Source organism: Sciurus vulgaris (assembly GCF_902686455.1).
Source record: "Sciurus vulgaris genome assembly, chromosome: 1".
Classification (NCBI taxonomy): Eukaryota; Metazoa; Chordata; class Mammalia; order Rodentia; family Sciuridae; genus Sciurus; species Sciurus vulgaris.
The window spans coordinates 93,138,254-93,165,832 of NC_136461.1; the positions used below are offsets into that span (position 1 = coordinate 93,138,254).

A 27,579-nucleotide genomic window follows, 5' to 3' on the forward strand; every position below is an offset into this window, starting at 1 on the left:
AAATTAGTTTTCTTATTTAGTCACTTTATTTAATTCTAGTCTCACTTATTTTACTTAGCTAATTTGACCCAATTACATGCTGAAACAATCTTTATGGTTGATTGAACAAAGGTCTTTTTCCCTGTATATTGGTTTAAGTGATTCAGGGAAAAAAGATTAGTTGAGAGTGGGAGAGGACATTGTAGAAAAAGAAAGTGAAACAACTGAAGAGTATGGTGTAATCAGAAGAGTTTGCAGAACAACAAATTTAGCAGAGGGGAGACTAGTTTGCTCAGGAAGCAAGCAAGGGTGATAGTGGCCAATGTGGCATCATTGAGGAGATCGGATTAGACTGCTTGTTGAAAATTAGATTTGAAGAATTAGAGCAGGGCTATAGGATTGCATTTTGAAAGGAAGAGGTTATACAAAATTTATAAAATTCTATAAGCCAGCATGTTTTTTTTTTCCTACTGAACAGAAACAAAAGCAAAACTGAGATTTTTGTGGTTTTATGATTGAAAAACACTTAACTATGGATTTGGGATATTGCTGATTTGAAGTCAACGTGGTAAGTTGCTTTAATATTTTGTTGAGTTTCATATAGATCCCCCCTCCCCCCTTTTGTCTTGAAATAGGTGGTTTCTGTCATATGATTTGATACAGTTCAGTTTCACAGTCTATTTTAGGTTTGTTAACAGCTCATATTTCAGTGTCCAGCGGCACAAACTGTACTATTTAATGTTGGGAATGTGACTGAGTGTTGGCTCAAAACATTTCTCAAATTTCAAAGATCTGGTAGGCAAACTTCATTATCTTTGCCTTTTTTCTTTAATGTGCATGCAGGACTTATCCTAAGCTTAGGTTTATTATCTTTTTTTTTTTTCTTTCTTCTGGTGGGGGGTGCTGATGGTTGAAGGTTTACTGGTTTGAGAAAATCTTACTTAATCCAGTGTAAAATTAGAAGAAATTATATTTTCTTTTCAGTAAGAACAACTCTGCATTTGATTAAGTTGTATAGTAATAATTCTACCTAAAGCTTTAGAATATAAAAACATAAAAAATAGAAAAAAATTGAAGTTGCAATACTTGGAGGTAGATACACATGATAACATACCATGCATAGTTATGACATTAAAAGTATGTCCTTTTCGCATTCTGTGGAACTATGAGAAATCAACCTCTATTGTTTACAAATTATAAAATAAATAAAAATATTTCTATTGAATATTTTAATGATACTTTATTAAACTATTTACTACAAAATACACAACTATGAGGTCTCTAGGCTAATAACTATAAATGACAAGAGTAGGTAATTTGTCTCTTCTTTATCGATTCCTTTGTATGTTAAAAACCATTCATTTTGACATAGTTGTGAGACTACTTAGAATAGGGAGAAAGAATTTTGTAAATTATTGAGATTTTATATAAGAGGACAGGAAGCTATAGAAATATGCAAGTTTCTTGGAGGTTATTACTTTTTGTTTACATTTTGATAGAACTCCATCAATTTATGTGAAATCTAGCTTTGGTATGACTCAAGTAGGGTTTAAACTAAATGACTAAATTTATGGTATTCAATGTGTTAAGAGAAATCCTGAATTTACACTGGAGTCTTACCTTTATATTGGCATTTATATTGCAGACATTTCATCAAAATAACAATGTCTCATTTAATATTGATTTTAAAGTATTTTTGAGAAAACTATACACTGGATAATTTGCAATTATTTATTTATATATTGTTATTTTAATAGTACATACTTATGGGGTGTGGTGTGATAATTGAACACATTAGACAAGGTATAATGATCTAATCAGCGTAGTTAACATTTACAGCCACTTAAACATTTATAAAATAGTTTATTAACATAATAATTGTACATATTTATGGTTCGTTTAATAGTGCACAATAACCTACTAAATACCTTTTGAATAACTAGAAAAAAACTTGAGAAAGTTTTAAACATAAAACAATGGTTAGAAGATGGAAACATTAAATATTCTGTTTTGATCAGTGAATTTTGTATATACATGTATATATACTGTACCCCATAAATATTGGGTATGTTTTATTGATACTCTGACTATAAGTATACTCCTGAAGGATCGTTGCTTTACTGTTAGGATATTATTAAATACCCTGTTTTTTATATATTATGTGTATGAATACCTAGCCCTATTTCATATTTTTAAGGAATTTCCAAGAAATCTCATTTTCCACTTTGTATAGTAATGATAGAACTTTTGAATAGAGAGATATTTCATCTTTGTAGAGCAATGCAGGAAATAAAGATTTATGGGTAACAGAATTATTATTACTAACTGTGATGACTTTTTGGAGGAAATTCTTACAGGATACCTATGCTAGGAAAGTATATACAACAAATATTTCAACTCCATATTTTTTTCCTTTGTTTTTGATGCCAAAGATATCCAGGATTTGTTTGCAGATTTTATTTCCCAAGATAGCAGTTTCAATTCTTCTTCTGTGGAGTTTATAACTCTTCAAATTGCTTGTTTGTGGGGAAATTAAGATTAAATGGGTCATAACTGCTTCCATGTTGATGGCTGACCTCAAAAGCAAGATAACAATTCTTTAATCGAAATGCAGTCTCTAAAAATAAAAATTTAAATTAAAAAAAAAAAAAGGACTGAGTGTCCTCTGCAGTGCCCAAGGAGGCCAAGATCTGTTACTTTGGATACCAGTGGTCAGAAATGCTCATGTTTCAATATTTCTATAGGACTGACTCACACCAAGATGGTATGGAATACAGCACCTTCACCTGTCATCAAGCCCCTTTTTGGTTCCAAGGCATCCAGGGCTATGTCTCTCTCCATTGAACTAGTGAGAGGGTTGTCAGTGTTTTTACTCCTGGGGATGCTCTGGCTGCATGTTTGAATCCTTGCTTTGCAGTGGACTTTTACTTATTTTTTGTAGCCCTCACTGTCTGTAGTCTGGAGCCTCGGACAAGTTGTTACCATGTTTATGGGGATATGTTGTGCAAGGCTACACAGGCAGTCATTTTGCAACTCTCAACTTGAACCTTTGCTGGCTTTGTAATTTCAATTATATCGTGGGGACATGGGAAAAATTGTTGCTATGCTGTTGAAGCTTTATAGTCTTTTTTTTTAAATTTATTTTTATTGTAAACAAATGGGATATATGTTGTTTCAGTTTGTACATGGAGTAACAGCATACCATTTGCATATTCATATATTTACATAGAGTAATGATGTTTGATTCATTCCGTTATTTTTTTCCTTCCCGCCACCCCTCCCACCTCTCTTTTCCCTCTATACAGTCCCTCCTTCCTCCATTCTTGTCCGCCTCCCACCCCCAATTAAGTGTCATCATCCACCTATCAGTTAGATCATTCCTCTTTTGGATTTTTCAGATTGGCTTATCTCACTTAGCATGATATTCTCCAATTTCATCCATTTGCCTGCAAATGCCATAATTTTATTATTCCTTATAGCTAAGTAATATTCCATTGTATATATATACCACAGTTTCTCTATCCATTCATCAATTGAAGGGCATCTAGTTTGGTTCCATAGTCTGGCTATTGTGAATTGAGACGCTATGAACATTGATGTAGCTGTATCTCTGTAGTGTGCTGATTTCCCCACATCCTCTCCAACACCTATTGTTACTTGTATTCTTGATAATCGCCATTCTAACTGGGGTGAGAAGAAATCTTAGGGTAGTTTTGATTTGCATTTCTCTTATTACTAAAGATGTTGAACAATTTTTCATATATCTGTTGATTGCTTGTACATCTTCTTCTGTGAAGTGTCTGTTCATTTCCTTTGCCCATTTGTTGATTGGGTTATTTGTATTCTTGGATAGAGTTTTTTGAGTTCTTTATAGATTCTGGAAATTAGTGCTCTATCTGAAGTATGAGAGGCAAAGATATTCTCCCACTCTGTAGGCTCTCTCTTCGCATTGCTGATAGTTTCCTTTGCTGAGAGAAAGCTATTTAGTTTAAATCTATCCCAGTTATTGATTCTTCCATTTATTTCTTGTGCTATGGGAGTCCGGTTAAGGAAGTCTGATCCTAAGCCAACAAGGTGAAGATTTGTACCTACTTTTTCTTCTATAAGATGCAGGGTCTCTGGTCTGATTTCAAGATCCTTGATCCATTGTGAGTTGAGTTTTGTGCAGGGTGAGAGATAGGGGTTTAGTTTCATTCTGTTGCATATGGATTTCCAGTTTTCCCAGCACCATTTGTTGAAGAGGCTATCTTTTCTCCATTACATATTTTTGGCACCTTTGTCTAGTATTAGAAAATTGTATTATTTGGGTTTGTGTCCATGTCCTCTACTCTGTACCATTGATCTACCTGTCTATTTTGGTGCCAATATCATGCCATTTTTGTTACTATTGCTTTGTAGTATAGTTGAAGATCTGGTATTGTGATACCCCCTGTTTCATTCTTCCTGCTAAGGATTGCTTTAGCTATTCTGGGTTTCTTATTCTTCCAGATGAATTTCATAATTGCTTGCTCTATTTCTGTGAGGTACGTCATTGGGATTTTAATTGGAATTGCATTGAATCTGTATAGCACTTTTGATAGTATGGCCATTTTGACAATATTAATTCTGCCTATCCAAGAACATGGGAGATCTTTCCATCTTCTAAGGTCTTCCTTAATTTCTTTCTTCAGTGTTTTGTAGTTTTCATTGTAGAGATCTTTTACCTCTTTGGTTAGATTGATACCCAAGTATTTTATTTTTTTTGAGGCTATTTCAAATGGAGTTGTTTTCCTCATTTCCCTTTCAGTTGTTTCATTGCTTGCATATAAAAATGCTTTAGATTGATGCGTGTTGATTTTATAGCCTGCTATTTTGCTGAATTCATTGATGAGGTCTAGAAGTTTTCTGGAGGACGTTCTTTTTTTATTTTAATTGAAAATCATAAATTTACATAGGGCAATATTGTTTGATTCATTCTGTTATTTTTTTCCCGTCCCCCCCACCGCTCCCACCCCTCTTTTCCCTCTATATAGTCCTTCCTTTCTCCATTCTTACCACCCACCATATCCCTAACCCTAAACCTAACCCTAACGCTAAACCTCCTACCCCCGCTTATATGTCCTCATCCGCTTATCAGCGAGATCATTCGTCCTTTACTTTTTTGAGATTGGCTTATCTCACTTAGCATGATATCCTCCAATTTCATCCATTTGCCTGCAAATGCCATGATTTTATCATTCTTCATGGCGGAGTAATATTCCATTGTATATATATGCCATATTTTCTTTAACCATTTATCAACTGAAGGGCATTTACGTTGGTTCCACAATCTGGCTATAGTGAGTTGAGCAGCTATGAACATTGATGTGGCTGTATCTCTGTAATATACTGCTTTTAAGTCCTTTGGGTATAAGCCAAGGACTGGGATAGCTGGGTCAAATGGTGGTTCCATTCCAAGCTTTCTGAGGTATCTCCATACTGCTTTCCAGAGTGGCTGCACTAATTTGCAACCCCACCAGCAATGTATGAGTGTACCTTTTTCACCACATCCTCGCCAACACCTATTGTTGCTTGTGTTCTTGATAATCGCCATTCTAATTGGGGTGAGATGAAATCTTAGGGTAGTTTTGATTTGCATTTCTCTTATTACTAGAGATGTTGAACATTTTTTCATATATCTGTTGATTGCTTGTACATCTTCTTCTGTGAAGTGTCTGTTCATTTTCTTTGCCCATTTGTTGATTGGATTGTTTGTATTCTTGTTGTAGAGTTTTTTGAGTTCTTTATAGATTCTGGAAATTAGCGCTCTATCTGAAGTATGAGGGGCAAAGATATTCTCCCACTCTGTAGGCTCTCTCTTCACACCACTGAAAGTTTCCTTTGCTGAGAGAAAGCTTTTTAGTTTGAATCTATCCCAGTGGTTGATTCTAGCTTTTATTTCTTGTGCTATGGGAGTCCTGTTAAGGAAGTCTGATCCTAAGCCAACAAGTTGAAGGTTTGGACCTACTTTTTCTTCTATAAGATGCAGGGTCTCTGGTCTGATTCCGAGGTCCTTGATCCATTTCGAGTTGAGTTTTGTGCAGGGCGAGAGATAAGGATTTAGTTTCATTCTGTTGCATATGGATTTCCAGTTTTCCCAGCACCATTTGTTGAAGAAGCTATCTTTTCTCCATTGCATATTTTTGGCCCCTTTGTCTAGTATGAGAAAATTGTATTTATTTGGGTTTGTGTCCATGTCCTCTATTCTGTACCATTGATCTACCTGTCTATTTTGGTACCAATACCATGCCGTTTTCGTTACTATTGCTTTGTAATAGAGTTGAAGATCTGGTATTGTGATACCCCCTGCTTTGCTCTTTCTACTGAGGATTGCTTTAGCTATTTTGGGTTTCTTATTCTTCCAGATGAATTTCATAATTGCTTGCTCTATTTCTGTGAGGTACGTCATTGGGATTTTAATTGGAATTTCATTGAATCTGTATAGCACTTTTGGTAGTATGGCCATTTTGACAATATTAATTCTGCCTATCCAAGAACATGGGAGATCTTTCAATCTCCTAAGGTTTTCTTTAATTTCTTTCTTTAGTGTTCTGTAGTTCTCATTGTAGAGATCTTTCACCTCTTTTGTGAGATTGATTCCAAAGTATTTTATTTTTTTCAAGGCTATTGTGAATGGGGTCGTTTTCCTAATTTCTCTTTCTGAAGATTCATCACTTATGTATAAGAATGCATTGGATTTATGAGCATTGATCTTGTAACCTACTCCTTTACTGAATTCACTTATGAGTTCTAAGAGTTTTCTGGTGGAATTTCCAGGTTCCTCTAAATATATAATCATGTCATCAGTGAACAGGGATAGTTTGAGTTCCTCTTTTCCAATTTGTATCCCTTTAATTTCTTTGGTTTGTCTAATTGCTCTGGCTACAGTCTCAAGAATGATATTGAATAGAAGTAGTGAAAGAGGGCATTCCTGACTTGTTCCAGTTTTTAGGTGGAATGCTTTCAGTTTTTCACCATTTAGAATGATATTGGCAATGGGCTTAGCGTAGATGGCCTTTACAATGTTAAGGAATGTTCCCACTACCCCAATTTTCTCTAGTGTTTTGAGCATGAAGGGGTGCTGTATTTTATCGAATGCTTTTTCTGCATCTATTGAAATAATCATGTGATTCTTAACTTTTAGTCTGTTGATATGTTGAATGACATTTATTGATTTCTGGATGTTGAACCAACCTTTCATCCCTGGGATAAAACCCACTCGATCGTGGTGCACTATCTACTTAATATATTTTGGTATGCGATTTGCTAAAATTTTGTTGAGAATTTTTGCATCGATGTTCATTAAGGATATTGGTCTGAAATTTTCTTTCCTCCATGTGTCTCTGTCTGGTTTAGGTATCAGGGTGATATTGGCTTCATAGAATGAGTTTGGAAGGGTTCCCTCCTCTTCTATTTATGGAATACTTTGAGAAGTATTGGAATGAGCTCTTCTTTAAAAGTTTTGTAGAACTCGGCTGAGAACACATCTGGTCCCAGACTTTTCTTTGTTGGTAGGCTTTTGATGACCTCTTCTATTTCATTGCTTGAAATTGATTTATTTAAGTTGTGTATGTCCTCCTCGTTCAGTTTAGGTAATTCATATGTCTCTAGAAACTTGTTGATCTCTTCGAGGTTTTCTGTTCTGTTGGAGTATAGATTTTCAAAATAGCTTCTAATTATGTTTTGTATTTCATTCCTGTCTGTTGTGATATTTCCTTGTTCATTCCGAATTTTAGTAATCTGAGTTTTCTCCCTCTTTCTCCTTGTTAGTGTGGCTAAGGGTTTATCAATTTTCTTTAATTTTTCAAAGAACCAACTATTTATTTTGTTAATTTTTCCGATTGTTTCTTTTGTTTCAATTTCGTTGATTTCGGCTCTGATTTTAACTATTTCCTGTCTTCTACTACTTTTGGTGTTGTACTGCTCTTCTTTTTCTAGGGCTTTGAGCTGTAGTGTTAAGTGTTTTATTTGTTGATTTCTACTTCTTTTGTTGAATGCCTCCCATGAAATAAATCTTCCTCTAAGTACTGCTTTCATAGTGTCACAGAGATTTTGATATGATATGTCTTTGTTCTTGTTTACTTCTAAGAATTTTTTTATTTCCCTCCTGATGTCTTCTGTTATACATTCATCGTATAATAGTGTATTTTTAATCTCCAGGTATTGGAGAAGTTTCTGTTTTTTATTGTCATTTATTTGTAATTTCAATCCATTATGATCTGATAGAGTACAAGGTGATATCTCTATCTTCTTGTATTTGCTAACAGTAGCTTTGTGGCATAAGACATGGTCTATTTTAGAGAAGGATCCATGTGCTGCTGAGAAGAAAGTGTTTTGTTCTTTGTGGGATGGTATATTCTATATAAGTCGGTTAAGTCTAAATTGTTGATTGTGTTATTGAGATCTATGGTTTCTTTATTCAATTTTTGTTTGGAGGATCTATCCAGTGGTGAGAGAGGTGTGCTAAAATTGCCTAGTATTATTGTGTTGCGGTCTTTGGTTTCTGGAATTGAGAAGGATTTGTTTGACGTACATGGATGAGCCAATGTTTGGGGCATAGATATTTATGATTGTTATGTCTTGCCGATTTATGCTTCCCTTAAGCAGTTCGTAATGTCCTTCTTTATCCCTTCTGACTAGTATTGGCTTGCAGTCCACATTATCTGAAATGAGGATGGATACTCCAGCTTTTTTGCTGTGTCCGTGTGCATGGTATGTTTTTTCCCATCCTTTCACCTTTAGTCTATGGGTATCTCTTTCTATGAGATGAGTCTCTTGCAGGCAGCAAATTGTTGGATTTTTCTTTTTAATCCATTCTGCCAGTCTATGTCTTTTGATTGATGATTTCAGGCCATTAACATTCAGGGTTATTATTGTGACATGGTTTGTATTCCCAGTCATTTGACTCATTTTTTTTTTTTTTTTTTTTGACATGATTTGGTTTCTCCTTTATTTGGCTAGTCCTTTAGGCTAGTTCCTCCCGTTGCTGATTTGCACCGTTGTTTTTCATCTCTTCCTCATGGAATATTTTGCTGAGAATGTTCTGCATTGCTGGCTTTCTTTTTGTAAATTCCTTTAGCTTTTGTTTATCATGGAAGGATCTTATTTCATCATCAAATCTGAAAGTAAGTTTTGCTGGGTATAAGATTCTTCATTGGCATCCATTTTCTTTCAGGGCTTGGTAAATGTTTTTCCAGGCCCTTCTAGCTTTTAGGGTCTGGATTGAAAAATCTGCTGACATTCTTATTTTTTTCCCCCTGAATGTAATTTTATTCTTTTCTCTCGCGGCCTTTAAAATTCTGTCTTTATTTTGTATGTTAGGTATTTTCATAATAATGTGCCTTGGTGTGGGTCTGTTGTAATTTTGTGTATTTGGAGTCCTATAAGCCTCTTGTACTTGGTTTTCCATTTCATTCTTCAGATTTGGGAAATTTTCTGATATTATTTCATTGAATAGATTGTTCATTCCTTTGGTTTGTTTCTCTAAGCCTTCCTCAATCCCAAAAATTCTTAAATTTGGCCTTTTCATGATATCCCATAATTCTTGTAGATTCTGTTCATGATTTCTTACCATCTTTTCTGTTTGTTCAACTTTGTTTTCAAGATTAAATATTTTGTCTTCAATATCTGAGGTTCTGTCTTCCATGTGTTCTATCCTATTGGTTATGCTTTCTATGGAGTTTTTAACTTGTTTTATTGTTTCCTTCATTTCAAGGATTTCTGTTTGGTTTTTCTTCAATATCTCTAACTCTTTATTGAAATGATCTCTTGCTTCCCGTATTTGCTCCTTTAACTGTTGATTGGTGCGATCATTTAATGCTGCATTTGCTCTTTCATCTCCTCGTTTGCTTCCCTGGTTGTTTTAATTATGTACATTCTGAACTCCCTTTCTGACATTTCTTCTGCTGTGCTGTCATTGGGTTTTATTGATGTAGTATCTAGGTTTGTTTGGGACATTTTCTACCATTGTTTTCTCATATTGGTCAGATGTCAGTGTGACTTTGTGATATTGCAGAATTCTTCTGTTGGCTTATAGTGTCCCTGTAGATTTCCAGTGTATCACCTTCCTGCCTTTAGTAACCTGAAGTCTTGGAGTAACTTGATAATGCAGTGCTTCCATGGAAAGCTGCCCCTAGTCCTCTACTGGTTTCAGGACTTGGAGCTGGCTCTTTGTGGAAAGGCTCTCACTGGGGGGCCTGCTCCGAGAAGCTAGCCTGGAAAGGCGCTTTCCACCGGAGGGGGCTGGGTTGCGGGCTGGTTAGGGAAGTCCCTGGGTGCCCTGTCCTGGTCCCTGAAGCAACCTGCGGGCAGGAACTCGCCCCCCTGTTTCAGGGACTTGAAGCTTGGTTCTGTGCAGAAAGGCTCTCACTGGGGGGCCTGCTCCGAGAGGCTGGGGAATCTGACCCTGTGGGAAGAGCCCACCGCCGAAGTGCACATAGCTGCCTGGGGAAGACTCTAGCTGCTCTGGCCTACTCTAATAAGCCACCCGAATCCAGGCCTGCCACCCGGGCAGCGCTTCACCAGGTGGGGGAGATTCACCCCATGGCTCTGTTTTAGTCTGAGTCTCTCAATGCCTCCCCTTCTTGAATCCTGGGTTGTAGAGCGACTGGAGATGCAGTCACCCTCTAGTCGGCCATCTTGGATTGCCCCGTGGAAAAAGCCTGCGGGCGGGGGGGGGGGGTTGGGGGGCAGGTCCGCCTGGAGAGGTCTCTGGCTTCCTTGCCCTGGTCCCAGAGGCTGCTTGCAGGCCGGAGGTCACCGCTTGCTTGGGGACTTGTGGCTGACTCTGTGTAGAGAGGCTCTCACTGGGCGGTCTGCTCTGAGAAGCTAGCCTGGAAAGGCGCTTCCCACTGGAGGGGGCCGGGCTGCGGGGTTCTTGGGGAAGTCCCTGGCTGCCATGTCCTGGTCCCTGAAGCAACCTGTGGGCAGGAACTCGCCGCCCTGTTTCAGGGACTTGAAGCTTGGTTCTGTGCAGAAAGGCTCTCACTGGGGGGCCTGCTCCGAGATGCTGGAAAATCTGGCCCTGTGGGAGGAGCCCACTGCCAGAGTGCGCAGAGCTGCCTGGGGAAGACTCTAGCTGCTCTGCCCTACTCTAATAAGCCGCCCGAATCCGGGCCTGCCACCCAGGCAGCGCTTCACCGGGTGGGGGAGACTCACCCCGTGGCTCTGTTTTAGTCTGAGTCTCTCAATGCCTCCCCTTCTTGAATCCTGGATTCTGGAGGGACTGGAGATGCAGTCAGCCTCTAGTCCGCCATCTTGGATCACCCCCCTGATGGAGGAGGTTTTTGGATCCTCTTAATATAGAATCATGTCATCTGCAAATAGTGACAGCTGAAGTTCCTCTTTTCCTATTTGTATCCCTTTAACTTCTTTAGTCTGCCTAATTGCTCTGGCTAAAGTTTCAAGGACAATGTTTAATAGAAGTGTTAAAAGAGGACATCCCTGTCTTGTTCCTGTTTTTAAAGGGAATGGTTTCAGTTTTTCTCCATTCAGAATGATGTTGGCCATGGGCTTAGCATAAATAGCCTTTACAATGTTCAGGTGTGTTCCTACTATCCCTATTTTTTCTAGTGTTGTGAGCATGAAGGGGTGTTGTATTTTGTCAAATGCTTTTTCTGCGTCAATTGGAATAACCATATGATTCTTATCCTTACGTCTATTGACATGATGGATTACGTTTATTGATTTACGAATGTTGAACCATCCTTGCATTCCAATGATGAACCCCACTTGATCGTGGTGCACAATTTTCTTAATATGTTTTTGGGTACGGTTTGCCAATATTTTGTTAAGGATCTTTGCATCTATATTCATCAAGGATATTGGTCTAAAATTTTATTTCCTTGATGTGTCTTTTCCTGGTTTGGGTATGAGTGTGATATTAGCTTCATAGAATGAGTTCGGTAGGTTACTCTCCTTTTCTATTTCCTGGAATACTTTGAGAAGTATTGGAATGAGTTCTTCTTTGAAGGTCTTGTGGAACTGGGCTGAGAATCCATCTGGTCCTGGGCTTTTCTTGGATGGTAGATTTTTAATGACTTCTTCTATTTCATTGCTTGATATTGATCTGTTTAAATCATGTATGTCCTCCTGGTTCAGTTTGGGAGGAGCATATGTCTCTAGAAATTTGTCAATGTCTTTGGTACTTTCTATTTTGTTGGAATACAGATTTTCATAGTAGCTTCTCATTATGTTCTGTATCTCAGTGGTGTCTGTTGTGACATTTCCTTTTGCATTATGTATTTTAATAATTTGAGTCTTCTCTCTCCTTTGTTAGTGTGGCTAAGGGTTTATCTGTTTTGTTTACTTTCTCAAAGAACCAACTTTTTGTTTTGTCAATTTTTTGAATAGTTTCTTTTGTTTCAATTTCATTGATTTCAGCTCTGATTTTAATTATTTCCTGTCTTCTACTACTTTTGCTGTTATTCTGTTCTTCTTTTTCTAGGGCTTTGAGCTGTAATGTTAGGTCATTTAATTGTTGACTTTTCATTCTTTTCTGGAATGTGCTCCATGCAATGAATTTTCCTCTTAGTACCGCTTTCATAGTGTCCCAGAGATTTTGATATGTTGTATCATCATTCTCATTGACCTCTAAGAATTTTTTAATCTCCTCCCTGATGTTTTTTGTTATCCATGTTTCATTCAATAGCATATTATTTAGTCTCCAAGTGTTAGAGTAATTTCCTTTTTTTACTTTGTCATTGATTTCTTTTTTTTTTTCCCGTCCCCCCACCCCTCCCACCCCTCTTTACCCTCTATACAGTCCTTCCTTCCTCCATACTTGCCCCCCTCCCTAACCCTAACTCTAACCCTAACACTAACCCTTCCCTCCCCCCCATTATGTGTCATCCTCCACTTATTAGCGATATCATTCGTCCCTTGGCTTTTTGAGATTGGCTTATCTCACTTAGCATGATATTCTCCAATTTCATCCATTTGCCTGCAAATGCCATAATTTTATCATTCTTTATGGCTGAGTAATATTCCATTGTATATATATACCACAGTTTCTTTATCCACTCATTAATTGAAGGGCATCTAGGTTGGTTCCACAGTCTGGCTATTGTGAATTGAGCAGCTATGAACATTGATGTGGCTGTGTCTCTGTAGTATGCTGATTTTAAGTCCTTTGGGTATAGGCCAAGGAGTGGGATAGCTGGGTCAAATGGAGGGTCCATTCCGAGGTTTCTAAGGAATCTCCACACTGCTTTCCAGAGTGGCTGCACTAATTTGCAGCCCCACCAGCAATGTAAGAGTGTACCTTTCTCCCCACATCCTCGCCAACACCTGTTGTTGCTCGTATTCTTGATAATCGCCATTCTAATTGGGGTGAGATGGAATCTTAGGGTAGTTTTGACTTGCATTTCTCTTATTACTAGAGATGTTGAACATTTTTCCATATGTTTGTTGATTGCCTGTAGATCTTCTTCTGTGAAGTGTCTATTCATTTCCTTAGCCCATTTGTTGATTGGGTTATTTGTATTCTTCGTGTAGAGTTTTTTGAGTTCTTTATAGATTCTGGAGATTAGTGCTCTATCTGAAGTATGATTGGCAAAGATATTCTCCCACTCTGTAGGCTCTTTCTTCGCATTGCTGATAGTTTCCTTTGCTGAGAGAAAGCTTTTTAGTTTGAATCTATCCCAGTGGTTGATTCTAGCTTTTATTTCTTGTGCTATGGGAGTCCTGTTAAGGAAGTCTGGTCCTAGACCAACAAGGTGAAGATTTGGACCTACTTTTTCTTCTATAATCTGCAGGGTCTCTGGTCTGATTCCGAGGTCCTTAATCCATTTTGAGTTTAGTTTCGTGCATGGTGAGAGATATGGGTTTAGTTTCATTCTGTTGCACATGGATTTCCAATTCTCCCAGCACCATTTGTTGAAGAGGCTATCTTTTCTCCATTGCATATTTTTGGCACCTTTGTCTAGTATGAGAAAATTGTATTTGTTTGGGTTTGTGTCCGTGTCCTCTATTCTGTACCATTGATCTACCTTTCTATTTTGGTACCAATACCATGCCGTTTTTGTTACTATTGCTTTGTAGTAGAGTTGAAGATCTGGTATTGCAATACCCCCTGTTTCACTCTTCCTGCTAAGGATTGCTTTAGCTATTCTGGGTTTCTTATTCTTCCAGATGAATTTCATGATTGCTTGCTCTATTTCTGTAAGGTACATCATTGGGATTTTAATTGGAATTGCATTGAATTTGTATAGCACTTTAGGTAGTATGGCCATTTTGACAATATTAATTCTTCCTATCCAAGAACATGGAAGATCTTTCCATCTTCTAAGGTGTTCTTTAATTTCTTTCTTTAGTGTTGTATAGTTCTCATTGTAGAGGTCTTTCACCTCTTTTGTGAGATTGATTCCCAAGTATTTTATTTTTTTCGAGGTTATAGTGAATGGGGTAGTTTTCCTAATTTCTCTTTCTGAAGATTCATCACTTATGTATAAAAATGCGTTGGATTTATGGGCATTGATCTTGTAACCTGCTACTTTACTGAATTCACTTATGAGTTCTAAGAGTTTTCTGGTGGAATTTCCAGGTTCCTCTAAATATATAATCATGTCATCAGCGAACAGGGATAGTTTGAGTTCTTCTTTTCCAATTCGTATCCCTTTAATTTCTTTGGTTTGTCTAATTGCTCTGGCCAGAGTCTCAAGAACAATGTTGAATAGAAGTGGTGAAAGAGGGCATCCCTGCCTTGTTCCAGTTTTTAGGGGGAATGCTTTCAGTTTTTCACCATTTAGAATGATATTAGCCATGGGCTTAGCATAAATGGCCTTTACAATGTTCCCACTATCCCTATTTTTTCTAGTGTTTTGAGCATGAAGGGGTGCTGTATTTTATCAAATGCTTTTTCTGCATCTATTGAAATAATCATGTGATTCTTGACTTTAAGTCTATTAATATGGTGAATTACGTTTATTGATTTCCTGATGTTGAACCAACCTTGCATACCTGGGATAAAGCCCACTTGATCATGGTGCACTATCTTTTTAATATGTTTTTGTATGCAATTTGCTAAAATTTTGTTGAGAATTTTTGCGTCGATGTTCATTAAGGATATTGGTCTGAAATTTTCTTTCCTTGATGAGTCTCTGTCTGGTTTAGGTATCAGTGTGATATTGGCTTCATAGAATGAGTTGTCATTGATTTCTACTCTCAGTCCATTATGATCTGATAGAACACAAGACAGTATGTCTATTTTTTTGCATTTCCTAAGGGCTGCTTTGTGGCATAGCATATGGTCTATTTTCGAGAAGTTTCCATGTGCTGCTGAGAAGAAAGTGTATCCGCTCGTTGACGGATGGAATATTCTATATATGTCTATTAAGTCTAGGTTATTGATTGTGTTATTGAGTTCTATGGTTTCTTTGGTTGGATTTTGTTTGGAAGATCTATCTAGTGGTGACAGCGGTGTGTTAAAGTCGTCCAGAATTATTGTGTTGTGGTCTATGTGATTCTTGAAATCGAGAAGGATTTGTTTGATGTACAGGGATGCACCATTGTTTGGGGCATAAATACTTACTATCATTATGTCTTCCTGATTTATGGTTCCCTTAAGCAGTATGAAATGTCCTTCTTTATCCCTTCTGACTAACTTTGGTTTGAAGTCCACTTTATCTGATATAAGGATGGAAACCCCCGCTTTTTTACTGGGTCCATGTGCGTGGTAGGTTTTTTCCCATCCTTTCACCTGTAGTCTGTGGATGTCTTTTTCTATGAGATGAGTGTCTTGCAGGCAGCATTTTGTTGGGTCTTTCTTTTTAATCCATTCTGCCAGTCTATGTCTTTTGATTGATGAGTTTAGGCCATTAACGTTCAGGGTTATTATTGAGAAATGATTTGTATTCCCAGTCATTTGGCTTATTTTTGGTTTTTAAGTTGGCTTGGTTTCTCCTTTGAGTGGTTTTTCTCTAAGGTAGTTCCTCCCTTTGCTGACCTCCATTGTTGTTTTTCATTTCCTCCTCATGGAATATTTTGTTGAGAACATTAGTAGTGCAGGCTTTCTATTTGTAAATTCTTTTAACTTTTGTTTATCATGGAAGGATTTTATTTCATCTTCAAATCTGAAGGTTAGTTTTGCTGGTTACAGGATTCTTGGTTGACAACCATGTTCTTTCAGAGCTTGAAATATGTTGGTCCAGGCCCTTCTAGATTTTAGCGTCTGGGTTGAGAAATTGGCTGCTATCCGTATTGGTCTCCCCCTATATGTAATCTGATGCTTTTCTCTCGCGGCCTTCAAAATTCTATCTTTATTTTGAATGTTAGGCATTTTCATTATAATGTGCCTTGGTGTGGATCTGTTGTGATTCTGTGCATTTGGTGTTCTATAAGCCTCTTGTATTTCATTTTCCATTTCATTCTTCAGGTTTGGGAAATTTTCTGATATTATTTCATTGAATAGGTTGTTCATTCCTTTGGTTTGTATCTCTGTGCCTTCCTCAATCCCAATAATTCTTAAATTTGGTCTTTTCATGATGTCCCATAGTTCTTGGAGATTCTGTTCATGATTTCTTACCATCTTCTCTGTTTGGGCGACTTTATTTTCAAGATTAAATATTTTGTCTTCATTGTCTGAGGTTCTGTCTTCCAAGTGGTCTAGTCTGTTGGTGATGCTTTCCATTGAGTTTTTTATTTGGTTTATTGTCTCCTTCATTTCAAGGATTTCAACCCTGGAGCATCATTCACCTAGTGAGTCACCTAGTGGGTCAACTCAGATGATTGGAATGGCAAGGTACAACCAGACCTCTTTACCTATTTGTTCATCCCAACTACGCACACAGCATAATAGTCTCATATTTTGAAGAGATTACAACCCTGTGTAAATCCTAATAAAATTTTTGCTTGTTTCTTGTTGAATGACATTTCCCTGTAATAAGACAAGTCACAAGTCAATTCTACAGACTTGTTGAAAGAGACTCCACCTAGGTTTGGCTACTGGAAAATGTTATTCCTTGGGTAGCACTTATTGTAACAATCTACAATATTCTCTTAACTCTCATTCTTATTGCTCTAACCCTAGTTCAGATTTTCATTACTGCTTGGTTTAATAATGCACAGGACTTCTGGTGTTTCTATCTCAGCTGCCTATGCTTTCTAATCCAACTGTTATACTTAAAAAGTTCTAATCAAATTCCTGTCTAAAGCAAACAAACAATAGTTTCTTATAGACTTCCAAAAAAACTGTTTTCTTCTTCCTGACTTTGAGCATTCTCAATATATCTATACTACCTTGATGTCCCTGGCTCTCCCACACCTAACTTCTGGTTTCAAAGCATTACTTTCCTCCTTGACTTTACTCATATTTGATAATTCTATTTTTCTTACTAAAATGGAATTTCGCCTTATCTTTTTTCATTAAAGTCAAACATATTCTTAAAATCAATTTCATCTTCCCCTATTCCTGTCAGAAATTACTTTTTGTGACACACTTTACTCATGACTGTTTTACAATGATCTTATCCTTCACTTTACTTTTGTTGGTTTTTGTGTGTGTTTGTATCCCTTCTCAGACTTAACCTCTATAATAACTCTAACTAGAATATGATATATCACATATGTAATTTAACATTTTTAATGACCATTTGTGAGGAAGCAAAAAGCAAAAGTAAACTAAGGTAATTCATGCTAATAATAAATTTTATTTAGCCTAATGTATCACAAAATATTATTTCAACAAGTAAAAAAGAAAAATTATCAATTTTTGCATTCTATTTTTGTATTAACTCTGAAATACAGAGTATATTTTATATTTAAAGCATATCTCTGTTCAAACTAGCAACATTTCAACTGCTCCATAGAAAATTCTTGCTGTGGACTCTGTACTGAACATCCCAACTTTAGAAATATGGAAGAAATTTTGGTGTAACACTGAGATGTCACTTTATAGTCAGACCTGTTGTCATATTCTGCCCTCTTCACTTACTACAGAAACCTGGGCAATTTGCTTAGTCTCTTTGGGCCTTACTTTCTTCGTGTGTATGAAATTTTTGAAAAGACAAAGATTGAAGTACTACACAATTTCTGACATGGTGTTCATTTATTTATAAACCTCAATGTCTTACATGATGCCTGTAACTTAGAGTATATGTTAAACAGTCATTTATTGAGCACATTAGACATACTAATCATTTGCTAGGTTCTAGGAACATTACATATGATGTCTACCTTTTAAAAGCTTGGTTCAGAATGGTGAACGTGTAAATACTTAATTATTTGTAACATATTTACAATATATATATTTAATAAGTTTAAAAAGCTGTTACATAGCATAGGAGTTATAAATTATGCCTGGGAATATAAGTGTAGGCTTTATAAAGATGTTACTTCAACTCAATATATACAAGGTACACATGATGATGGAAGAGGATCATAGGAAGAATACCATGGGGGTATGAACTTACATGTAAAACACATGGAACTTTTAGTGTTGATTGGAACCAGGAAGGAGCAAAGGACAGTGCCGTGACAACTAGAGCAATAATTAGGGAATAATTGGTACTCTTCCCCAGAATAGTACTTCCTCATTTTCCCTCATCTTAATAAATGATATCATCACCAAATATCTTTATTTTTAGTGTTTGCATTTCCTAATTCTTTAGTTTTAATATTCCTATAAACCTGTTGCCTCTCCACCTTTGAAACATCCTGTCTGTGCCCTAGTCTAAGCCACCCACCTATTTCTTGAACCACTATAAAAAAGCTTCTAACTTATCATCTTCCTTATTCCACTGATGTACTTCAGTTATCTGATTTCTTCCCAGAGACAAGGGTGATTTCCTTTTAAAGTACAGCATAATGCTTCAGCTCTCCTTACAGTCTCACTGACTCTCTCTTGGTATGTCCTGCGGTCTGGCCTGTCTCTCTGTCTACAATCCATTTACTTTTATGTTTATCACACATGCTTTAGCCTTGCTAACTTTAAAAAAAAAAGTTTCTTAAGTATTCGAAACTTTTTTCACCTGTGAGTTTTTGCTTTCTTCTCTATCTAGATTGTTGTTTCTCTTGTCTTCAAATGGCTACTTATTTTTAATTCTTTAAATCACAGATAAAAATCACTCCCTCAATAATCTTTTACTGACCATCCTGTCTAAAATGCCCTGATGGTGAAGTTACTCTCTATTTTATTATGCTCTTACTTCATACTAGTTTTTATTGAAATCTGAAATTATTTACAATCACTGTTGTTATTATTACTGATATTATTTTTACTTGCATATTTTCTTTTTCTTCCACTGGAGTGTAAGCTCTCTTGGAACAAAAACATGACTGTCTTGCTTATCATTATATCTCTTACATCACCTCAGTACTTGACCAAAGATACTCAATACTTGTTGAAAGGATGGAGAAAAGTTTCCCACCTATACTATTAATTAAGGAGGAAAAGGATGTGCACTATTTGATTTAGTGTTTTATTAGACATAAAAGATATTTGACAATGGGAAAAAAAATCACAACCACCACAAATCCTGCTATTGTAGCATAAATCCTACTATGCTAGCACAAAGTCTACTACTCTAGCTGTTACTAATCTCTTGATTTAATGAGGGATCTAATCGTCCAATTCATGGGCATTTGAATTTCAAGTAGTTTCTTAAATTTCAATACAGAAATTTAAATAACTAAAAATTGGTGTTTGGGAAGGATGATAAGGAAATTAATGTCTTGGGTTTTTTTTAAAATGGAAATATTACAAACATAGCAGATAAATAGTTAAAGCATCATTTTGAGTATAAATTCAGTTGTGTCTAATTGTAATTTTATTCCTGAGTTAGTGAAGGACATCAGAAATAAGATCTAATTCTAATAAGATTTAATCCTGAATAATACATGAATAAGGAGGACTGTTTATGTATGTCACATGCCAGATATTTGAAAAGGCTAATATTCCTTCGGTAAGAACAACATTAAGTTCTAAAAGGTCATTTAAGATTATTTTCCTGGGAGATTTTATGAATGTTCCTCACCTGTTGAGTTAACATTATTATTGATAATCCTTTTCACATTTCAGTGTTTGTACTCTAAATATTTATTCATGTTAACATTTACTTTGTCAAATGTGCTCTTTTTACAGGAATATAAATAGTTGCTAGAAAGAACACTGGCAACCTGAGAGCAAAATGAAGTTCTTTCTATTGCTTTCAGCCCTTGGGCTCTGTTGGGCTCAGTATTCACCAAATACTCAACAGGGACGGACATCTATGGTCCACTTGTTTGAGTGGCGCTGGGTTGATATTGCTCAGGAATGTGAGAGATATTTAGCTCCCAATGGTTTTGGAGGAGTACAGGTAAGGATTGTTCACATCATAAATTGTAGCATTTACTTGAGCTTATGGTAAATGGTATAGTATAGTAAAATGGCAATCAGTTTCTGTGAATCTGAGATTATATGTTACTTCATATATAAGTACTCTAAAACAGTTTTCTGAGGAAGAAAATATTTAGTATTAGTGGCAACTTTATATTTTGTTTCAGGATAACAGCAGGACATCGCTAATATTTTGTTAATATTTTGGAGTGGTTATGAATCAAGGTAGCAGCATATACAAAGACTCAGAATTAATTTTAGGTTATTCGTTAGTTTTAGAGGTTTTAATGACATGAAGTAAGCCATAATCTGATACTTATTAAGATTGCTTTATTTGTAGATCTCACCACCCAATGAAAATATTGTCGTTAACAACCCTCCAAGACCTTGGTGGGAAAGATACCAACCAATTAGTTATAAAATATGCACAAGATCTGGAAATGAAGATGAATTCAGAAACATGGTGACTAGATGTAACAATGTTGGTGTAAGTGAATTCAAGTTTCCTTTAAAAATATATAGGAAGATAATTTCTCCTTTTTCTTTCTCTCCTTGAGCAGAAACTTTCTGGTAGATGACTTTTTAAAATTTTACTTAATGGTTGAGCTAAAACTCAAATGAACTATTGCATTATGTCCAAGCTTTATAAATCCTTATATATGTACCATTTATCTACTAAAGAAAAGACCATTTAAAGTTTAAAGAAGAGTTTACTTATGAGGCAAGAGTCAAACTTTGGACCCTTATAACTAAACACATTTCTGATTAGGTATTAAAAGGTCCAATTACAATAGTTGCTGTCATTTTTATGTGATTTATAAACATGTAAGTTCCTGAGTACTCTTCTCCATCCGTTTTTTAAATGGTAAATAGCTGTTTTCTCCCTATAGTGAGGAGCATAATAGGCAATGTCTAGCTTCTTCTCTTGAGATCCTAAGCAAAGAGTAAAGGCTATTTGTTTCTTTCTCCTTGTGATCCACTGAAATTTCAAAGATTAATAATTTCTTTTGTCTCAACTGATTCTTACCTCCTTAAAAATGACTTTCTTCATAATTATGATAGCTTCTGCTTTTCTCGATATATCATTTACATAAATATATGACCAAACAACTAAAATTAATATCAGTCTTTATTTCACATTAGTTTCTTTCACACTTGACTTTTTAGTCTTGTAGGAAAATGAAGTTATAAAATAATAAAGAAATATTTTGGACTTTAATGAATATCCTGTATTGTTCAATCAATAAAGTTTCAGATTTCTACCTAAAGTCTAACTGAAGTAAACACTTTGCTTTTCAGGTCCGAATTTATGTGGATGCTGTAATTAATCATATGTGCGGTGAAGGAGGAGGGGCAGGAACAAGCAGTACTTGTGGAAGTTACTACAATGCTCAAAATAGGGATTTTCCAGCAGTTCCATACTCTGCTTGGGATTTTAATGATGGTAAATGTAAAACTTCAAGTGGTGGCATTGAGAGCTATAATGATGCTGCTCAGGTAATTTTCTTTTTAAAATAATGATCTAAATAAAGAATTACCTATGCCTTTAATTATGCACATGTAGCTTACTTAAACTCCATTTTAAATACTAGTTTAGGTGCCTTAATAAAACATATTACCATGAATGAGTACATAAAAAGAAGAAACTCAATAATCAAAAATATTATCTAGTCATGGTACTAGGTATAGAACTCAGTGGTAGAGCCTTTGCCTGGCATGTGTAAGGCACTGGGTTCACTCCTCAATACCACAAGAATAAGTGAATAAATTCCCCCAGTCAATTAGAAAAGCTCATCTACTCATTTACTACGTTCTCCACTTTTATTCTAGAAACTATTTCAAAAGTGCATCCACAGTATAATGCCAATATTCTCAATACCCAATGTAAAAGAGGAATTATGGAAATATATGTTGATTAATAAATGAATGAATGAATATTCAAATGTATTCTCAGATGAAAGATGATATTTTTTAAAAGACAAATTTTTTTACCTCAACAGGTCAGAGATTGTCGCCTGGTTGGTCTTCTTGATCTTGCACTGGAGAAAGATTACGTCCGCACCCAAATTGCTAATTATATGAACCATCTCATTGATATTGGTGTAGCAGGGTTCAGACTTGATGCTTCTAAGCATATGTGGCCTGGAGACATAAAGGCAATTTTGGACAAACTGAATAATCTAAACACAAACTGGTTCCCTCAAGGAAGCAGGCCTTTCATTTTCCAGGAGGTATATCCATCCATATATGTGCATAAAAAAAAATCATTTCATTCATTAGAAAAATAAATGGTCAATTTAATTAAACATGAAATTTCTGTAGGTTAATGGCTAAGTCATTTATATACAGCAGTATTCTTAAAATTTTTATTTAGAAGAAATACATTTAACTCTTTTTCAAAATATGTTCTTTAGAAGTACAGAAAATTTATTTAGGCTACAAATCACTGCTATTTATTATATCCCCAGAGACTATTACACAAGATAGAAAATCATATAGTTGTTCTCTAAGCCAGTGTGATTTTGAATTTTCACTATACCACTACTAGCTGTGTAAATTTTTAGTCAAATTGATTTTCCTTTCTGTTAAACAATTTATTTTTCAACTAAAGGAAAGGACTAATGATAATGTTTATGTCTTTGTTTTCTTTGGAAAGTTAAATGAGTAATTATCAAACACTGAGAAATATTGATCAGGTAGTACATTTTATGATGGTGTGAGCTATTGTTATTATAATTTATGTGCAAGACTAAATGAGATCAGGATTCTCACAGGACGAGTCACCTTGTCATAAGATTTCTTTCAGTATTGTAGCATATACTTTATCAAAACAAAATAAGAATCTCAGTGTGATGAAAACCATTTTGAGCATTTCAAATAACATAAGTGTTTTAATGCTATTTTTCATGTTATATTAATTTGTTTGTTAAAATACTTCAAAATTTTCACATTAAAAATGATATTTTCCCCTGTATTTCCACTAGGTGATTGATCTGGGTGGTGAGGCAATTACAAGTAGTGAGTACTTTGGAAATGGCCGTGTGACAGAATTCAAGTACGGAGCAAAACTGGGCACAGTTATTCGTAGGTGGAATGGAGAGAAGATGGCTTACTTAAAGTAAATATAATTTATCATTTGTAGTATTTCACAGATCTATTAGACATACTACTCCAGTATGAATTGCCTTCTTAGAACCTTTTTAGATAATCAAGAAATTGATTATTAATAAGTGTTATTCTTCCTCAAACCACAATTACTCATCTTTTTTACTTAGAATATCAATCACAAGGAAGTATTCTGGAAACCAAAACATCACCTAAATATTTTAAACTATCTATGATTTGAGTAAACTAGATTTGAGTAATGTTTACCTATGATCTGTTAAAGCCAGATTATTATTAAGAAGATGCTACCATTTATAAATTACCTACAATGTGGCCCTAATTATGGAATATACATGCATTCTATCAACTCATTGATTTGAAACATTAAGGTGCTCATACTGTGAGAATACAGTGTCAAAGCCTCATTTTAACCAAGTTTGCCTTTCTGTATAACGTGATATGAATATTAACTCTTCTGAAGTTCATATAAAATACATATCCTAAAACCTTTCAAAGAACATTTTTAATGACAAAAGTTTTATATATGAATAGATACAAATAATCTTACACATATACAAATGCAGAATGAATTTATAGATTTCTTAATCTGCAAATAACCCTAAATTCTATGGAATAATCATTTAATTAGAGAATTTATCTAAGGATGCTATATAAAAAAATACAGATTTAGGTTATCCTAAATCTATTGTAAAAGAAGAATAATATTTATTCTTTTAATAGGAACTGGGGAGAAGGTTGGGGTTTCATGCCTTCAGACAGAGCACTTGTCTTTGTGGATAACCATGATAACCAACGAGGACATGGAGCTGGAGGATCATCCATTCTTACATTCTGGGATGCGAGGTAGGAGAAAAACTTCTCTACCATGTTTTTAACTCACCTTTTAATGAAAATATAATATTATATTCTTTTATTTTAATATATTTTTATTACTTTCAGACTGTATAAAATGGCAGTTGGATTCATGCTTGCTCATCCTTATGGATTTACACGAGTAATGTCAAGCTACCGTTGGCAAAGAAATTTTGTGAATGGACAAGTAAGTTTTGAATTTGTCCACATATCTTTTTTTTTTTTTTTTTTTTTTTTTTTTTTTTTTTTTGTGGTGCTGGGGATTGAACCCAGGGCCTTGTGCTTACAAGGCAAGCACTCTACCAACTGAGCTATCTCCCCAGCCCCTACATATCTTTTTATCAAGAAAAAGTAGGTAATTTTATTTCAATTTCTCATGAGGTTATTACATTCAATATTTATTCATCAAGTATTTATTTAAATGGAAACCTGATGCTGATCTCTGATTATTTTTAGTAATGCAAAGGATATTAAATACATAAAATTTATATTCTCTCATGTCAAAGAGTATGAAAACTGTTCAGTAATATGACAGATATCTACACACTAAGAAAAGAAACACTAAAAAGAGCAAGATGCAGGGTATAAAATATATACTTCTCAAAAGTACCAGCTTCACAGACTTGATATAAAGATTATGCACACTAAAACTTATCAAAACTTTAAACAGTTCCTGCCTATATTATGAGAAATACAAATGTTGTAAAAATATTTTTTAAAAAAGTTTTGTGGAATGCAAAGAAATGGTTGAGTTGTGCTGAAGTTAAAAAAGAAAAAAACCTTAAAAGATGAAGAAAATGATATACATTAAAGAAAAAAATTTACAGACCACTTCAGGAAGAGTGAGAATGAGAAAAATATTGGAGGAATGGTAAAAACATTAATCAAAATAGCAGTTTCAAAAATGAACTGAGAAATTATTAAGATGTTTTAAAAGTTAGGTGAGGGTTCTCCTTTTAAACTGGATTTCAGAAGCAGCATCGTTATAGAGACTTCATACCTAAAACAAATCCCTTTCTTATAAGTCAGACAGATACCTGCAGAACCAGAGTTTACAGAGGTGATCAAAGCTCAGTAAAGATCTGTACAAATACTGAACATGATGGATTATAAACAAAGACACTGTGGAGACAAATATGACCAATTAATTGGGTTTAGTATATTGAAGGAAGAGATATATGTTAAAAATGTTTTTTTTTTTGTTTAAATTAAGGATGCTAATGATTGGATTGGACCACCAAATAATAATGGAGTGATTAAAGAAGTTACTATTAATCCAGACACTACTTGTGGCAATGACTGGGTCTGTGAACATCGATGGCGCCAAATAAGGTAAGAATAATTATTTAGATGTATCATCTAACTTTCCTTAACATTTTAAACTGTTTGAGTTTAAGGATATTAACATTTTATGATATTGTGCTTTTAGAAACATGGTTATTTTCCGAAATGTAGTTGATGGCCAGTCTTTCACAAACTGGTGGGATAATGGTAGCAACCAAGTGGCTTTTGGAAGAGGAAACAGAGGATTCATTGTCTTTAATAATGATGACTGGTAAGTAGATAGCAATTTTAAATAATTTTTATACTTTTATATTCTAGATTTATTCTATCTCCACTTATTTACCTTTTTCATATCTGAAAAGTTCTTTAGTCAGGAAAGTAAAAGAGAAAGAAATCAGAAAAGTACAGAAGAAAAATGATGATGGCATTTATTTTTTCCCCTATTTTTATAAGGATTTTTGTTTTAAGTAGAGCTTTTTTATGCATCCTTGCAATAAATATATGTGTGCATACATATAGTACACATTATATGTTCATATTACATGAGTCACTATATATACCAATAGTTAATATAAGGATTGCAAAATCACTAAAAGAACATGGCGTTCAGTCCTAATCTCAGTACCAGAATATCTTTTTTAGCTCTGTATCTTGACTATTCCTCTATCTGCTCCTTTGGTATACATTCTCCACTTTTCCACCTCTCAGGGACAAGTACTATTTTTTAAAGTATATGTGTAAGAAATATATATCTTATGGTCAATTATTTTCCTCAGTAGATTTTGAGTTTTATTTCTAAAACTTCTCATTGCTGGTCTTTCATTAGTGATATTTATAGCCTACTCTTGTCATCTAATGACTCTCTCATATGGAGAACTACAGCCAGAAAATCTCCGCAAGCTTTGGAATGTCTCAGTTGGAGCCCAACTTCTACTCATGTTTAACTCAGTTTAGCCTAAATTATATTTTATTTTTTATTAGTCAAAAATAAATAAGTAAAGTACCTCTCTTTTTTGCCAAAATAGCCCATGGCTAGCTCTTTTATTCCTGTGTTTTCTGGATAGAAGAACTAAAATAAATTTATGCATGACAGTTTTATATTCCAAGCTATGTACTTCTTCATAAAATGCTATGTTGTTTTTACTTCTAGCCCTATTTTGGCCTCTGGCAAAAAATATATTTTTGAAGAAATATTTCAATTTAAATTCTTCAAAGTAATCAGTATTTTTATAAATTCACAAAAAGACAAACAGAAAATATTTATGTTTACCACACAGGGAGTACTTTTATCTAAGGGTAGCAATTCCTGTAGATCTTCACTGCTATTCCTCAGCCTTTATTGCCTGGTGATACTCAGCACTGACTAGGAATCGTAGATGTTCTGTATGATTACTTTATGTACTCAGAACGCTATTCACATCCACTAGAGAGGTCTCTATATTTCAGTTTTCTTCTTATTGAGAACTTGACTGCTTAGAATTCTATAGCACAAAGTTGTTTGTTTATGTTAGAGAGAATCTGATTTCTTATATTTGTGTTGAATTTAAGTTAAATAGTAAATTTTATTTTATAGGTCATTGTCAACAACTTTGCAAACTGGTCTTCCTGGTGGCACATATTGTGATGTCATTTCTGGAGATAAAGCTAATGGTGACTGCACAGGAATTAAAGTCTATGTTTCCAGTGATGGCAATGCTCACTTTTCTATTAGTAACTATGCTGAAGACCCATTTATTGCAATTCATGCTGATTCAAAGTTGTAAATTTTTAATTAAATGCATATATACAGCATTACCGAGTGCATTTTTTATTGTACATACATTACTTTTCATCATTTTTTAAAATTTTAGAATAAGCTGTATTTTATCAACTCAAAAAGGTCAAGCATAAAAAAATCACATTAGTTGTACATACAATTTTAAGAAAGCTACAGCCAAGGTGTTATTGTTTTAGAATACATACTTTAACTTACTTGCCGGGAATTTCTAAGAACTCAGAAAGGCATCCTG

At 35.0% G+C, this 27,579-nt stretch overlaps 1 protein-coding gene across 2 annotated transcripts; it reads left to right on the forward strand.

Moving 5' to 3' along the window:
- Positions 1–229: 229 nt before the first annotated feature.
- On the forward strand, positions 230–27,361 carry LOC306657227 (pancreatic alpha-amylase). Of its 2 annotated transcripts, none has more exons than XM_079133018.1 (11): positions 230–547; positions 20,075–20,288; positions 20,649–20,795; positions 21,608–21,805; positions 22,309–22,539; positions 23,293–23,426; positions 24,155–24,277; positions 24,374–24,473; positions 25,500–25,618; positions 25,716–25,841; positions 27,144–27,361. In XM_079133018.1, exons 2-11 carry the CDS (start codon positions 20,121–20,123, stop codon positions 27,331–27,333), a joined length of 1,536 nt encoding a protein of 511 aa, XP_078989144.1. In that variant the 5' UTR covers positions 230–547; positions 20,075–20,120; the 3' UTR covers positions 27,334–27,361. The 2 variants fall into 2 exon arrangements, with proteins under 2 accessions (XP_078989144.1, XP_078989145.1); XM_079133019.1 differs by lacking the exon at positions 230–547 and adding an exon at positions 644–774.
- Positions 27,362–27,579: the final 218 nt, after the last annotated feature.

Excerpts from the sequence above, each read along its gene's own strand:
- LOC306657227 (XM_079133018.1), top strand. The coding sequence starts at position 20,121 with ATGAAGTTCTTTCTATTGCTTTCAGCCCTTGGGCTCTGTTGGGCTCAG. Across the intron at positions 25,619-25,715 it reads CATCGATGGCGCCAAATAAG|AAACATGGTTATTTTCCGAA; the intron begins GTAAGAATAATT and ends TTGTGCTTTTAG. Across the intron at positions 25,842-27,143 it reads GTCTTTAATAATGATGACTG|GTCATTGTCAACAACTTTGC; the intron begins GTAAGTAGATAG and ends TTTATTTTATAG.